The 16,184-nt window shown below is 42.4% G+C and overlaps 1 protein-coding gene across 5 annotated transcripts; it reads left to right on the forward strand.

The window, feature by feature from the left end:
* Positions 1–1,643: 1,643 nt before the first annotated feature.
* LOC5516378 (desert hedgehog protein A) lies at positions 1,644–15,858 on the forward strand. 5 transcript variants are annotated; one of them, XM_001636362.3, is made up of 4 exons: positions 1,644–2,025; positions 10,951–11,309; positions 11,803–12,076; positions 12,817–15,858. In XM_001636362.3, the coding sequence occupies exons 2-4, from the start codon at positions 11,010–11,012 to the stop codon at positions 13,452–13,454; spliced, it is 1,212 nt and encodes a 403-aa protein (XP_001636412.3). In that variant the 5' UTR covers positions 1,644–2,025; positions 10,951–11,009; the 3' UTR covers positions 13,455–15,858. The 5 variants fall into 5 exon arrangements, with proteins under 5 accessions (XP_001636412.3, XP_032242001.2, XP_032242000.2 ...); XM_032386110.2 differs by lacking the exon at positions 1,644–2,025 and adding an exon at positions 2,050–2,330; XM_032386109.2 differs by lacking the exon at positions 1,644–2,025 and adding an exon at positions 6,141–6,683.
* Positions 15,859–16,184: the final 326 nt, after the last annotated feature.

Consider the following 16,184-nt stretch of genomic DNA (forward strand, 5'->3'; position numbering starts at 1 on the left):
TCATGGTCAGTGTCTGGTTATGGTCCATGTCCTGGTTATGGTCCGTTTCTGGTTATGGTCCGTGTCTGGTTATGGTCCATGTCCTGGTTATGGTCCGTGTCTGGTTATGGTCCATGTCCTGGTTATGGTCCGTGTCTGGTTATGGTCTGTGTCTTGTCATGCTCCGTGACTGGTTATGGTGAGTGTCTGATTATGGTCCATGTCCGGTTATGGTCCATGGCCATGCTCCGTGACTGGTTATGGTCCATGTCCGGTTATGGTCCGAGTCTGGTTATGGTCCATGTCCGGTTGTAGTCCATGTCTAGTTATGGTCCGTGTCTGGTTATGGTCCATGTCTGGTCATGCTCCATGTCTGGTTATGATCCGTGTATGGTCATGGTTCGTCGCGCCTGCTCATGGTCTGTATCTGGTCATAATCTGTGTCTGGCCTTGGTCACGTGTTTTTTTTATTATTGCGAGCGAGTTTGTAAGAGGTTCAATTGGAAATCTGTGCTTAATTCGGTCTATTTATTCAATTTGGACAAGTTCCGTACCCGTGATACGAAGCCTTCCAAAGGTCAGCGCAAGGTCAAAGCCAGCACATTCTTGGGCCTGATAGTGAGGTGTTATTGTTGGTACCGTTTCTCCGATGTTGTTGATTGCTGCTGCCGTAGTGTTGATGTTGTTTGCTGCTGCCTTAGTGTTGATGTTGTTTTCTGCTGCCGTAGTGTTGATGTTGTTTGCTGCTGCCGTAGTGTTGATGTTGTTTGCTGCTGCCGTAGTGTTGTTGTTGCTGAAGTAATGTTGTTTCTGTTGTTGCTGTCGTCGACGAAGCTGCTGTATAATTGTTATAGCTGTTATTTTTATTTTTGATGATGATGGTGCTTTTATTGTTCGATGTTTTCGTGTTTATTATGATGCTTCTCGTTATCGTTGTTGTTGTTTTTGTTGATATTCTCGTCGTTGCTGCTGAAGTTGTTGTTGTGACCGTTATTGCATATTTTAATGATGATTGCGTTTTATGTTGTCGTTGATAATAACGCTGATTATGAAGATGGCGGTAATAATGGTGATGATGTTGTTGTTGTAGTTGAGTATGATGATTATTATGATCATGTTATTGTTGTTTTTGTTCTACAAGACAGTGTTATTTTGCCTTCTATAAAAAACACACGGCAAGCACCTTCTCCTCTAACCTTAAGGAGCAGCCGACTAGGTTGTTATCAGAACATATCAAAACACATTGCCCCAACAAACATAATTAGTTAATTTTAAAAAGCGGCATTGAAAACAATTCCAGACTTAAGCAAGGCGCAGACTTATTAGAGTCTAAACGCGGAGACATGGAGACGTGTCTTCAGACATTAAATGCTTGTATCTATTGAGATTAACAAAGGAAATTATTGATTAGTTAAAGGGAAGAGCTCAGTCGTATTGATGGCTGGTGCGGCGGGCATCCTGAGGGATCATACCAAAGCGCGCGCTTCGTCCTTATTACGACATTACAGTGCGCTTAGTGGCATATTAAAGCCCTCGTACCGTGGCTAACTGAACCATTAACCGGAAGAGAGTGCAAGGCTGATAAGATGGGCTGAGATGTCATTGACTTATGCTGGTCCCAGCTACAGGCGTTGAGTGCGTCGCGTGATTACGTCCATTAGCCCAGCGAAATTACCGCTGTTTAGATGCTTGTGGATAGGGAGATAAGAGCGCGGAAGAGCGCGTTTTCTTCTCGCTGACTTCTACTCAGCATAAACACTCGGTTTGCGGGCAGGATCGTTGGATGTCTGGTCGCGCGACGGACTTGTTGTAGCGTTTAGTTAGCTTCTCATCGTCTCAAAGGCCAATCGGACTGGCCGTCGGGCATGGTACATATCAAGTGATCACACCATCTGACGTGGCTTTCTTTACAAAAATGCACCGAGGAGTTGGCGCGACATTCAGAGCGCTTGAATTGCGATGGTAGTAACAATACCCGTGGGAGCAGCGTACTCGCATCCATAGAGGAACAAACGGCACATATTCAGAGTTTCTCCGCAAGACAAGGTAGGAGATATTGGAAAGTTTACATTATGAAGCGTTATCAGTCCAAGTTGACATTTTTATCAACCGGGTGCAGCAGATCTGCGAGATAGGACATCTCAAGGGTTCTACTCGCTCCCGTACGCGAAACACTTGTTGTTCCCGACTGGTTATTTTGCTAAGTGTTACGGGGTTTAGCCGCAGTGCGGGAGACTTGCTGTGCGCAACGTGAGGGCGTGCAGCGAACTCGTCATAGAGTCGTGTTTTGTTCGTGTTATTGAGCAAAACTGTTTATAAACTTTATAAGATGGCGAAGTCACTCGCACGAGGTAAGAAATCAAACTGCAACGAATCTTCTCGACTAAGAAATCCGCAAATGCAACAAAAATACAGCTCAGAGCCTAAGCAGATTACGTAGCAGCTTCCATTTGACTATTTGAAAAATCGTACTTAAACTAAACACTGATCAAAGAAACTAAAGCGCTTATAGGTTAACTCCTTTTTGCTATATTCTCTGACTCTTGCCTTGTATGAATGTGTAATTTTTCACGAGGTTCCAGAGAACCGCGCCGTGGAATGGCATGAGACAAGTCTACACAGTCTCGAGGCCGTCTGCGGTTTTACAACCATTCGCGCGACGCAAACAACTTGTTGATTTTCTTAGCACTAATTCGCGCGACTTCTGGGGCACGACTAGTATGTCATTTCTTGTAAAATTCCACCTCTATGACTGCTAATGAACGCTATTCACACAAACAGCTGTAGCAGTGGCACGCCGCAAGGGCTCTCTCTTCCAGTCTCTTCGTTGTTGTGAATCGAGTTCGAGAACCGACCTTAAATGGAGCGAAAACTCGCTGCGTTTGTCTAGAAACTTTGCCCAATAATCTGGTATCCGGTCTAGTCGATTATCGAGCTTTGCCAAAACAATTAGACCAACTATTTGTCGTAGGCCATCCTACACATGAAATAAGACAATTTGAAGGATATCTTGATCAGCAATTTGCGGGAAAACAGGTATTGTATTCCGTCGGGATCTCGTCTGACAAAATTGAGTAAAAGGGCGCTGGCTGAATTTTTTAACGCAAACCTATACTATCTCTCTCAGGAAATAATTACTATTGTATCTATTTCAGTAACAAGCGAGGAGATAAGAAGTAATAAAGTTTAGGTTTTATTTTTATCGGCGCACTTGATATCCTTGTCATAGTATAGTGCGAGTAATTTCACGGCTTTGAAGACAGAGATAAGTTGAGCGTTATCAGCTGCTGCAACACGCCATTTGAGATGATGAAAGCGAGAAAAAGAACTTCCAAACAAGTGTAGGTATCTTTGGATTTTGATTGTATTTCATTAGCAATAACTTACTGACATTATTACCAATTAGATTACAAAGTTGACGCTTTGTGTACTTCTGTAGTTGTTTTAGCTGTTTTATAAATGCAATTCCTCTCGATCTGTTTTAGGTAACTGAACAGTTCGAGCGTTATCTGGAACAATCGATCAACATTGATAAGAGGCCCAAGCATTTAGTGATTGATAGCGTAGCAATGAATAAATGCAGACTTTTGTAACCCAAAGTAAACCTTTCCGCTCACCAGGCAAACACGGCAACTCCCCGTTGTTGTTTTGGTCTGATTCAGGCAACGTAGCTTTATAGGAAATGAAAACGAAAACATGAAAATATTTTACAAGTTGTCCAATCTTAATCTTATAAAGTCTGTTTTGAGACTATCGTTTTGAGATTATCTAGCAATAAAGGAACAACAAATAAAGACCGCATTTCAACGCTATAAGCAACTGTTATGATTGCGTAACTACTCGTTTTACGTTCTTGTAGTTGACAAATATTGAAAATAAGCACACAATCAATTATTAAGATAAAATCTCCCTTTTGAGACAGAAATACCTTCTCAAATTAAAATAGCAAAATTTGACAGTATGGATGATAGCCTTTGCAATAAATTGCAATATTTTGGAAAAAGCGTTGCTTGCATCACGTACGTAGCACGGTTTATACTTGAATTGCCCTGTAATATCAGGCGCGTGTGTTGCGGAAATCTGTTTTTATCGACTTTAAACGGACCGTCGACACCCAGGTTAATACACACCACATGAACGCAATCCCTAATAGCATAGATTTAACCCTATGTTATACTAGCTGGCATCCATCACAACGCTACCATACGATAACAACGAACTTTGCCAATAAATGGAATAAAGCTCACGCGCGAAAATATCTATCATTTGCTTCTTTTAAATCTGGCTCAAAGCAGAAAATCAGGCTAAACGCATTACCTTAAGACTGTTCTTTTTTTTGCGACCTTGGCCATTAGGGATACTTTGCGCACCTTTAATCCGTCGCCTAATGCCGAAATGTTAACTTGTTTACGACCCACTGTAATCTATTTTGATGATAACAAGGAAAGTTTGATCGATTTAGCTGTGTCTTTTTCAATCTATATCACAATATTTTCTGCCATTTTAGTTCTCAAATGCAGACAGCACTTGTGCAAATGTGTGCTGAGTTTTGTAGCGTTACCCATTTTCCCACGAGAGAAGAAATCGACCTTTCCACGAAAGTTATCAGTCGTATGATCGCTAGCCAACGGAGAGTTGCGATCCGAGAGATTCGTACTCTTTTCAGCACCGTGGGAAAGTAACCTCGAAATACCGATCCGCGATAGCCCGAGCGCTGACATTCTCGGTCGATAACACTTATTGGACGAGCAGTCTTCCATTACTACGACTTAATCCATGATAACAAACTTTTGTTTTTAGCGGGTGTGACGAAATCCCGTTACTTAATAGTATTTTCACAAGTACAAATCCTGACGGAGCCTGGGCGGCCTAAAAATTGCGTGCAATCCACGATAATAATTCGGAAAATTTTCTCGGTGCAGATCTGGATTTGATTTACTTGTTGAAAGTGGCTTTGAACTTGTTTTTCTTATGTGTGTGATGTCCAGTCTTTTGAATGAGACACAAAACCGAGGTCCCGTCTCCTAACCGCCCTAACGATTTACAATTTAAATGGGACGTGAAAGAACCCGTGTGCTAAGGCATAGCTCCCAGTATCACAGCTTAGCTATCTCTCTCTCGATAGAGAACGAAGAAGCGCCGAAGTGCCTTAATTAGGAACGGTTATTATAAGCTAAACAAGCAGATTGTACTTGTACACAAGCTTTCTGTAACGCAAAAACATAAAACTGTAACGCAAACTCGCTGATGATATTCTTTGATATGCTCGAAACTGCGTGTAAATTGACGCGTAACCTTGCGTATAAAGCTGAGCATTAGTCTATTTGAAAGAGACTGCGTATATGAATCCTAGACTACGTGTCAGACGTGTGAAACTGCGTGCGCGACTGCGTGTAAGATTGCGTGAAGGCTGCGTGTAAGGCTGCGCGTAAGACTGCGTGTAAGATTGCGTGTAAGATTGCGTGAAGGCTGCGTGTAAGATTGCGTGTAAGATTGCGTGTAAGACTGCGTGTAAGATTGCGTGAAGGCTGCGTGTAAGGCTGTGTGTAAGACTGCTTGTAAGATTGCGTGAAGGCTGCGTGTAAGACCGCGTGTTGGACTGCGCATATGACCTCGTGTTAGACTGCGCATATGACCGCGTGTTAGACTGCGCATATGACCGCGTGTTAGACTGTGCATATGACCGCGTGTTAGACTGCGCATATGACCGCGTGTTAGACTGCGTGTATGGTTATGCGTGCAATACTGTGCATATGACTTAGCGATGTAGACAAAACTGCGTGTAATCCGAGGGGTAAATGCTTGAAACGTCAGTGCAGATACAGGGTTTACAGAGGCGTATAATATACCACAATAACCCGTTTAGTTTATTTCTCAGTGTGCAAAATCAGACGAAAAGAAAACATAGGTATTTTGCTCTTGGTTTCATAAACTACCGTATTCCTATTCCTTTAGATTACTGCTGTACAGATAAATATTCCATCCACCCTCAGAAAAATTATACACAAAGTCGTAAGATCCGAGTAACATAACAGGCATGTGGTCCTTAGTGTTCTTTTCTACATACGCCAACGCAAATACTATTTTTGCTGGGGCTAATGAACCAGTTAAAGAAAAAGCTTAACCCATCGCCGCGGGGAGTGCTCAACCATCTCCTGATTGCTTAGAATACATTAAACACGCGTGTTCTTCACTAGAACAACAATGAAGTGATGTGCATATCCCTTGTATCGCTTTTGACAGTTTCGCGAGGGTTGGTAAAGCGCTATTATTTATCCCATGTATCCCGCCGCACGATGAGCCAAGGTGACAAAGCAAAACCAAAAAACCTTCAAAACCAATTTGTAGCGAGTAAATGTGCTTAGTGACTGATTATTTGTGATTCGTACAACTCCCCGCCGAGACTTGAGAGGTACACAATTAGGGGGTTGTAAAGCGGACGCGGTGGTAGCTCGCCATGGAGCCTATTTGCGCGAGGACACGCTGAGATTCCACAGACAGAATCCATTAATGTCATTCTGTAAAGGATGGGATTTGAATCAGAGAGCGATTGTGACGGTGTTTAAGTACACGCCATCCAGGTCTAAATGATCTGTTCCTGGATCTCAATATCTCACGGCGGATGCAGGTGAGAGAGGCGGCGGAGCACACCCTACACACGTCCACGTTTTTCTTGCTCGGCTCATACACAAGAACAGTAAGAGGTTTGCAACTTAAACTCAGCTTTCGCCATTTTTCTTGGGCTTAAGGCATTGGTCTTGGAATCTAATTAATCCTGACCAGTTCATTCGAAAATTGATCAGCCCTACACAGCGTTTTTGAACTTGGTAACATTTAACGCCTTAAACGGCTGCGTGGGGTACTATAGCTAAACATCTACAACTGGTCTCGGCTCGGCGTGTTCCTAGTCCTTTACAACCGGTCGCTCGTTTGAGGCGTATAAAAAATCATTCTTATTCTTTCCATGAGCCCACTTTACAGTTTTGTTGTCAAGAGTATTGTAGCTCGCTAGGCGACCATTTACGACGAAGGACAACAGTGTGGTGATAGGTGCACGGCCATCAATGCGTCCGTGCACCTATCCTGTGAACACCACACCTAGAACTGAGTCTTACTTATGCGCTTCACCTGGTTTATATTTACTTCAAACTTTCACTACTTCTTTTATATACTACTAATCCAGAACATTTGACTCTATATACCCGCTCTATATATAATTTTCGCCTTCGTAGAGACCTCGCCCGATGAGGCCTGTGGGTCAGCATCTAGCTGCGCAACCTCCACCCCCCCCCCCCCTAGAACTTAACCTTATGGGGGTGGGGTAAAGCAAATTTTCAGCCATCAGACTTTAGCCCCCCCTCTCAGAAAGTGTCTACCTCTGGCATTGGCGCGTAATTTACAAACATGAATTTCTTTCGGCTTATCTTAATGTGTGACAAACGATGTTTAATAGCGCGATTCGATGAAAGGTAATTCCGTGCATTCCTGACTCGCGTACGTTTCCGGGTGATAAGCTAAATCACCTGTAAATGCCTAATCATGCTTCTACACCAGATACCACGATAGAGCTAAGCCGATTTCAACTCTTTTACTTCATTGCTGCGTCTCATTTACACGTCATGTTGCAAGCATGGACAATTTTATTCTCATTTCTTCTATAGATTACAAAGAATCTTTACATTACACACACAAAAAAAACAGTTAGTCTAAGACTCAATTACAAAATGTAAATACCGAAATAAAAGAAATTTTTAAAAATGTCATAACTAAAAACACTAAAATTTCAATAAATAAACATTGACGAAAAAGAAGAATTTTTGGTTAACAAAAAACTGGACGCAGAGCAAAAGATTATTCTAATAGGCCAAAAATATAAAGAACCACGAAACTTTGCAAAATTTTAACAGAAAAAAAAGTGAGCAACACAACCAGCTACGAAAATATATATCAAGTACTGGAGTTTCACGCTCACCAGAAACATAGAAACGTCCCCTGAAACATAGCCTAAAATAAAGCTAATTCTCGTCAATAAACAGACGGCAGCGAGAAAAAAAACCTGAATCGAAACTTATCCCCAGGACCCCTAGCATTGGCCGAGCGAGTATAAAGTTCACCCAATATTAATATTTTCCAGCCAGTTATCAAATGGTCGGTCCAAGAAAATTATGTCTTCGCTTGAATCCGCAATGTTGTCCGTCTTTCTCGTGTGTTGTATACATTCTTCACCCGCCGATTAAGTAATAGTCGATAAACTTATAAAGAGACCATAAAAGGATTCTAGATGTTTTCTGCCCATAAATGTCACCTACCCGTCAGTAATGCTGTTTTCAATAAACAGTGATGCTATGGTATTATTGAAAAAGGAATGCGGAAATTCTCCTCTCTCTTTTTCGGTATTTCCTTAGGGACCGACCGTTAAATCTGACCGTTTCTTCGACCAGTCTCTAGAAAAAATATTCGAACAAGCAAACCTTGGCTAGAAGGCACAGAAAAAAATCGAGGTGACTAAACTGGTTGCGACGAAAAAATATCGAGCAGATAAAAACCACTAACCACCCATTGGAGCTATCAGATGGTAGAAGGGTCCACAGGCCCACAGTCAGAGTTCACATGGCATCTTCTATATCTTTGTACTCATTGTAGCGGGAATTGACGATTGTTCACGATCAATTACCAAAGACCACACGGTTTTAATATTATAGATTTCTGCGTGTCGAGATAATGAATGAGTGACTTCCGGTGGTTATCTACTCCCTGGGCGCGCGCGCATTCGAGGAAACCCAGACATTTAAACAGTTTAACACTCGTTTGAGATGATATAATGTAATTACTACATGGGAAGCACATCGCTGAGACATTTGACAGGTCAGGTCGCTAGTACACATCGCGACATAGTAGTGCGCCTTAGGAAAATTGAATGGACGCAGAAAGGGGAATTCATGTGATATCTATACAGTATATAGATTTACTAAATGCTATAAACCTGGATTCCATTGAGTGTTAGCCAATTAGCTCAGACCATATTTTCATTCCGACGTGGGATGGGTGAAGGGGCCATGAGGGTGCTTTTACGCTTGTGAGTGTCCATATAAAATACGTCATGTCTATATGGGGTATACAAATACGTATTGTGTTGCGCTATTAATTTCCCGCTAAAATGGGTGACTAGCTATGTTGCGTCACTCTTCGCCATTTGTTCCTTATTGTCTTGTTCTACTTGTACTGTTGAACGTATATTCATCCTTTGTTATTCATTCAACATAAAAAGTTCTATGATATAAACAGTATCAAAAGTATAATGGTGACTCCTATCCAGAATCATGTAACGGACAGAATAGTGCGTGTTCAATCACATCAGACTCGCTGACAAGTGTGGATGACCCACTTAAAAGGCGTTAAAGAGCGAAACCACAGATAGGAATGGTAGCAGAGAGTGCGTGGGAATACATTCCGCTTCGGATCCATGTCAAGCAAGTAATTCTTTCAAGCGATCGTGATACCGATCAGGGCGAAGCCCGGGGAGGTATGACCCTTTCAGGCATTTTGTCAACTCTAGAAAGGGCCCACACAGAGTAGTCTATATCAAGGCGCGCAGTGCGTTCACTTGTTCATGTCTACAATAGCTGGGACGTACGGTAAGCAAATGTTTATTGTGTTTTGTGCATGTGTAAGCGACAGAGATAAGACCACGAGTGCTATCAAGTGCATATGGAAGACAGCTCGCGATGCGAGTGCACATTTTCTGCACGTGTAACAATACGATTCATTTTATTTATCATATGGTTTACTGGTACGCAACTGAAAGTCTGGTATAGAATTTAGTATCGAGTCACAGTACATGAGATTTCCTTCTTTGTTCTGGTTAACTGCATTCGCTCAAGAGTTGTCGGCGCACGTTCATTCGTCAGTGTTGGATCAATCTAACAAGCCTCTACTAAGGCTACCCTGAGAGATGGTCATAGGTTGCTGAAAAGCGAATTTTCGAGCTGAGGCAGTTTTCTGACGTCACTGTTCAGATGCGGTTAGCTATAGTCTCTTAGTATTTTACCGTAAAGTAAGCCTAAGTAACAAGGACTATAAAACAGATATTACTCTTTTACCTTTTAGTAGTAAAAGGCTATGTTAGGCTTGATTTATACCTATATGCTATCGCCACTTTCAAGAACTCAACGCTATGTATATAACCGCTTTGTGCTCATGTAGGTCAGTCGATATTTATTGCTCGGGATATTTATGTTGCTTCGACTGTTAAGGGAGAAAACAATGAAATTGAATTTATAATTCAGTAGCAATTCCTTCTGTCTGATGCGTTTCAGCCATTTTCTATTTCTATTCGCATTTTCTGCGAAGTGAAGACTAACTTTCAAGGTCAATTGAGGACTCTTCTGCACGGTGCTGTCGCTACGCTCACTTCCATAGAAATACTTCAGAAATACCTAGTTTTTTTTTTCTGTTTCTGAACATAATATCTTGCTTATACCATTAATGCTAATTGCAATTAAACGCCAAGGCGCGAGCGAATGTTTATGTCGTTTTTCTCGCCGTCGTCGTATTGCGCAGGTTATGTCACAAGGCTTTTGGTAACGTGACAGGGCGAGCGTTAGCCGTGTTCTGTGCCGATTAAAATACTTGAACAACCTGCTCGTGTGCCACAGGGGGCGATATCTTGCCCTTGAGCAAGGGACCCTAGTGTTACCGGTAGACAAGTGTTTTCACGCGGCATGACAACGCATTTGTAAACAATCATGTCTGCCTTGTGTCCGTTTGATATACTATTAGCGCCGGCTTTGCCATGTTGCGCTAGGTCTGTATTCTTCGCGCGCTTTTGAGTTCGCTCTTCTTTGTGCGGCGGCGAGGATTTAGCTCTAGGCCAAACCGATAACATCCAGATTATCATTATTTGTTTACATTCATTGATCAAATGTTCTAAGCAAATTTGATGCATCGTTGAGACTTTAATTTCTATCACAGGTCTGACGGTAGCCATACAAAATCTAAAGCAAGAAAGTTTACTGAGAGCGTAACAAGGCATGGGTCAACAATTCCCTTGCTTGTTAAGTTGCGGGATCGCTCTTTTTATTTTCCAACTGCTCATCCACGGAGCCGGGACGTGTGGACCGGGCAAGGCTGCCTTTGACAGAGATAACAGAGCCATTCCAATGAAGATCCGAGAACACATTCCTGACACGAGCGAAACTTCACTGCAAGCGAGTGGTCCTTCTAGGAAGATTAAGAGGGGATCTAACGGTTATAAGGAGCTCATCACGAATGCGGATCCCAATATCGTGTTCCGAGAGGATAAAGCGGGAAACAATCGACGCATGTCTAAGGTAAAGACTTAGAGCGGAGCCAGCGTGATAAGAATAGGAAGGAAAGGTTGACATGCCTCCATAGAAAAAGCGTATTAATGTGGTTAGGTTTTCTGAAGCCGCTGTTTTTTTATGTATTAGACCCTATCGCTAACTCGTTGCCTTGATAGTGTATGATCTGATTGGTTTTCTAGCACGGGCGACATGTACTAAGATAACCACTAAGATCACGTGGAAGGCTTCAGCACACGATAACAGATAACTAATTAAAGCTAGCAGTACATCGATAAGCAGGGCCTCCAAATTGTCGCTCTAAAATTCGATGTGCTTATAAGAAGTACAATGCACACGTATCTTTTTTAAGTGCTGGCTTGCTCGACTTTTTTATTTTATGGATTACTCGCAAATGACACGATTCCTTCGCACAGTATAGGCATGTTCACGAGTGATAAAAACCATTCGCTGGCCCTATATCCGCTAGATGCTATCAACATTGAACATTGTGTCTTAACAGAGGTGTGAGCGCAAGCTTAAGATTCTGTCCTCGCTTGTGCGCAAAGAGTGGATCGGTGACGTGAAGGTCCGTGTTATTCGCGCGTATGATGATGGCACGAGCAAGAAAAGGCACCACGGACCTCACTCACTACACTTCTCAGGACGAGCGCTTGACATCACCACGTCAGACGAGAAGAGGGATAAGCTGCCCATGCTAGGACGGCTCGCGTATAGAGCGGGATTTGACTGGGTATACCGCGCAAAAGCTTACATCCATGCGTCCGTGAAATCAGGTGAGACTTGAAAAGAGTATCAGGAATCTAGCACTGTATTGGAACTTTATTGATGTCAGCGAGGGACGAGGCGCATATGGACGTAATGGGCAATTAGCGGAGCATGACGTGAAATGCTGTGAATTCAAAATGATAAATTCCATAGGACTTACAGTGACGGAATATTGATTATTCATAGATCATTTCAAAATCTTAGCCGTCTCGCCTCGATAAAAGGCGTAGGAGTGGATTTTTTCTAGAAACAACAAGTTCAGGAATAATACCAATAAGACATCGTATGACTTGTCGCCAATTACTGGTTTGTTAGTTTTATTGATTGTCCTAGTCAATATCTTGTAGTTTATTAATTAGGTATTGAGTATCGAGATAATCATGATAACACGAGAGGCGCAAAGAGCATAAGACCCTCCCCGCACTGAACTAATCATCATCGAAATCTCGGCGAAGTGACTTGAAAAGCGCCGGCTGTAGAAAACGGCTACTTAAAAGAGCTCGGAGAGAATACTTAAGATATTAGTAGCTCTGTTAGAGTTTTCCCCAAGCATCAGAGGAGAAAATTAGTACGGTAGCGAACAAGCTTGTGCGGTCTAGCAACTTTAGGATTTTTATTAGGTTCGTTTCGGATGTGGTTGTCGGCTGAGTTTAATTGAATGAGACACTAATCAAATAACGGTCATGCATAACCCAGCAGGTTATTGACTTTGCAAATTGTGTATTGTTTTCATGCTGTGCGCTTGCAGACGACGAGGACGATTACAGGGAGAACACTGGCTGCTTTCCTGCCGCGTCAACTGCAAGACTCGCTACAGGTGAGCAGGTGCCTATGGTGGATTTACGACTCGGGGACAAGGTGGCCAGCGTGGATGACCGAGGAGGAATCATCTACAGTCCAGTTATCATGTTTTTGCATCGCAGCCCGGAGCTTATTATGGATTTCTTAAAATTCCGGACGGAAAATCAAACGGAGTTGGTAATTACTGCTTCACACCTTATCTACAAAATCAACAGACAGTCCAAACGGAAAGAGGCCTGTTTCGCTAAGGATGTTACGGTTGGAGACCTGGTCTTCGTCGGGGGTCGATCGTCTACAAAGAGTCTTTCCCCGGGGCGAGTGACAAGCGTTGAGCGGACAAGAAGCCGTGGTGTCTTTGCGCCACTAACACAAGCCGGCAATCTATTTGTGGACGATATTCTTGTGTCGTGTTATGCCATAACTTCCAGTGATAGCATCGCGCATTGGAGTCTTGCGCCTGTTAGACTCGTCGGTGCTATCTGCCCGCGGTGCTTTGACATCGAGTACAGCGGTATTCACTGGTACCCGCGTATTCTATTGACGATCTTCGGTAAGATTGTGGAATTGTGTGGAGGGTTTTTATAAGAATACGTCAGGCTGAGTATGTAGAGGTTGAGATGCACTCTCTCGCGTGTTCAGAAAGTGAAGGATACGCATGACCAACTCATTGGCATTTCTTTCAGCCCGACAGCTTACTTAAAAACATTTGTCAATGTTACGAGAGAAAAGCTGAGACTAGAGAATCGACCGTTTCAAATCCATGTGGTAACTCGGTAATTAACAAGAGCCCAGAGTTCGGCGGTCCCAGGTTGACGTGCGTTGCCTGTAGATCAATGCGACTGCATCCATTTTAGCTAACAATGCTAATTAGGGTAATTATACGGTATGATTGGCACCCGGCGGAGTGCGTCTAATTGGCTTCTCGTTCAAATTGGATTCCGCGAGAATGTGAAAAGAACACATGATTTGCACGCGGTAATGTGGTTTATAGACGTCATTTGCTTTAAGTGCGTCGTAAGAAGTAGAAAAGTGGAATAAAATGTAACGCATGTCACATCGTACAATGTCACGGGCTTACTTTATGAGGATGTTTTACAAAGTGATTCCTTCGTCAAGCTCAATCAAAACGACGATACAAAACGTTCATGACAAGCGCCAGGTTACTGTGAGCCCTTGTGGTCGTAATGGAGGTCATAAAATACAGTAAATGTACTGACTTTCTTTCAACCTGAAATTGCGCTGTCCGCTGTGCAGAGGTAACAGAAATTTGCGCTCTTTCCCGCCCTTCTCAAGTCAGCTATCCACCTATATCATCATTCACCTCCAATCACGAGGAGCCCATGCCCGCATCTGGAGGACTGATGCTAGGTTAATATGGTGCTAAAGACGCGGAAAATAATATAAAACAGACTGTGTTGGCTTTTATCAGTCTAACGGTACCTAGCATCTAGGCTTATTATAGGAAAATTACAATTTATGACTTACAGGGATTTCGTTTTGTATGTTTCACAAAAAGATAGACACTTCCGCACGGAGCAACCCGACTTTGTAAGGATTTTCCCTTGAGTCCCACATTTTGTAATAATATTTTATTTTTATGTCCATTAATTATGTCACGAGCATTGACTCTTCGGAAACGAAGAAAAAAAAAAACTTTGTAGCAGCACTATGCACCGTAGCTAGGTTACTCAGGTAACTTAACGATCATGTATCTATTTATATTGTACCTTTTTAGAGCTTTTATCTAACATAAGACGATAACTCCTGGTATTAAATACACTGTCAAAAGAGGATGGTCTGGTTTTCTGTAATTATTAAGCTTTGAAAGAGATCTTGTCAGCCACACTTTTTCTGTTGTTTTAAACCAATATAGAGTATGAGAATGAATCTCAAAAAGACCACCTAAAAACAATCCAATAAAACATACCGGAACAGCTTTCTCACACTTAGTACTTTGTCAGGGTTACCAAATGGTGCTGGCTGACTGAAGCTCTTAAGCGGTATCTAGAAAAAAGCCCGAAAACGCAACTGTTCTAACCGATCATGCACTTACCAAAGCAGTGTATAGAAACAAGGTTTATAAAAGAGTGGTTTTCATAAGCCCGTCGAAAATACTCTAGCTCAGGTATCACTAATACACTATAATGTTCTTTCTTGTGCAGGCTTGACTTTAGACTGCTACTCTTTGTTTTACGGGCTTACGAAAATCACTCTACCTGAGTACCAAGGAGTTAGATAGAAACAAAAACGGGTGTTATCACTCGTGCAGAGGGGTCTAGTGTTCTCAGCGTGGAAGGTATACCATACTATTAGAAAGTACGAATCCCAGCCACTGATAATTCACTCTTATAGCACAACAAAACTAGTAGTACAAAAATACTGCTAGGGAATGGCCAACAGCTAGTCAAAGAGGAATATATTTAAGAATTTTTTAGGCCTTTTATTTGCATTTTAAATTTTCACAATTGTCTCTATTTTCCCCTACGCACGAACTTTATCAGGGGACGCGCTGTGAAATGGGCTCCAGGGTTGAGTTCCTCTCACCCCTCTACTCTCGGTAATCTCGAGCAATTCTAAGCCCTCTACTCTAGGTAGAGTTTCCTAACTAACCTTTAGTTTATTAGCGCCCTCGAGTTATTCTCAGCCCTCTACTCTCGGTAGAGTCCCCTAACTAACTTTTAGTTTATTAGCGCCCTCGAGCAATTCTCAGCCCGGCCAGTGGGAATTATATTTTTGGAAAAGCCATTCATGTATATACCATAAAAAACAACATGAAAATAATAATAAATAAGAAGGATAGTTAACATAGATAATGTTTGTCACTTAGCACAGTGGTGGTGTTTTTCGCGAGTGGTTGGGTGGGGTTGAGTAGAAGAACTACTAATTGTGGCGTTTACTAGATCGCGTAGCGCTAGACACAAGTTCAGAAATGTCCATAAGTATATAATAAATATGCATATATTGAAGCAATAAAGAGTTCAACATCTGACCATTAGATCGCTTTTCAATACCCTAGCTTGACACAAGCGGATCCATCTACGGGGGTAGGAGGGGGGGGGGGGGAGGTAAATACAGTGTTCAGGGTGTTTAACTCCCTTGATGGACATAACATATTTTTCTAAATGGAAACTTCCCTCTACTCTCTCACCTGAACAACCTTATGGGACCGCTCCTGTGCCCTCTTCAACCCCAAAACTCCACGCATCTTATAACTATCCTCAAAATGTTTTAATGAAAGAAAGAGAAGAAGTCCAGGCGCATACACAGAGGGTGCGCGCGCACCCCCTCCCCCCCTAGGCGCCCCAAAAGTGGCTC

Source organism: Nematostella vectensis, chromosome 1 (genome assembly GCF_932526225.1).
Source record: "Nematostella vectensis chromosome 1, jaNemVect1.1, whole genome shotgun sequence".
Lineage (NCBI taxonomy): Eukaryota > Metazoa > Cnidaria > Anthozoa > Actiniaria > Edwardsiidae > Nematostella > Nematostella vectensis.

Bases quoted from the DNA above. Each gene is read 5' to 3' on its own strand.
- LOC5516378 (XM_001636362.3), top strand. From the start codon at position 11,010: ATGGGTCAACAATTCCCTTGCTTGTTAAGTTGCGGGATCGCTCTTTTT. The intron at 11,310-11,802 runs GTAAAGACTTAG...GTGTCTTAACAG, and splicing joins ACAATCGACGCATGTCTAAG to AGGTGTGAGCGCAAGCTTAA. The intron at 12,077-12,816 runs GTGAGACTTGAA...GTGCGCTTGCAG, and splicing joins CCATGCGTCCGTGAAATCAG to ACGACGAGGACGATTACAGG.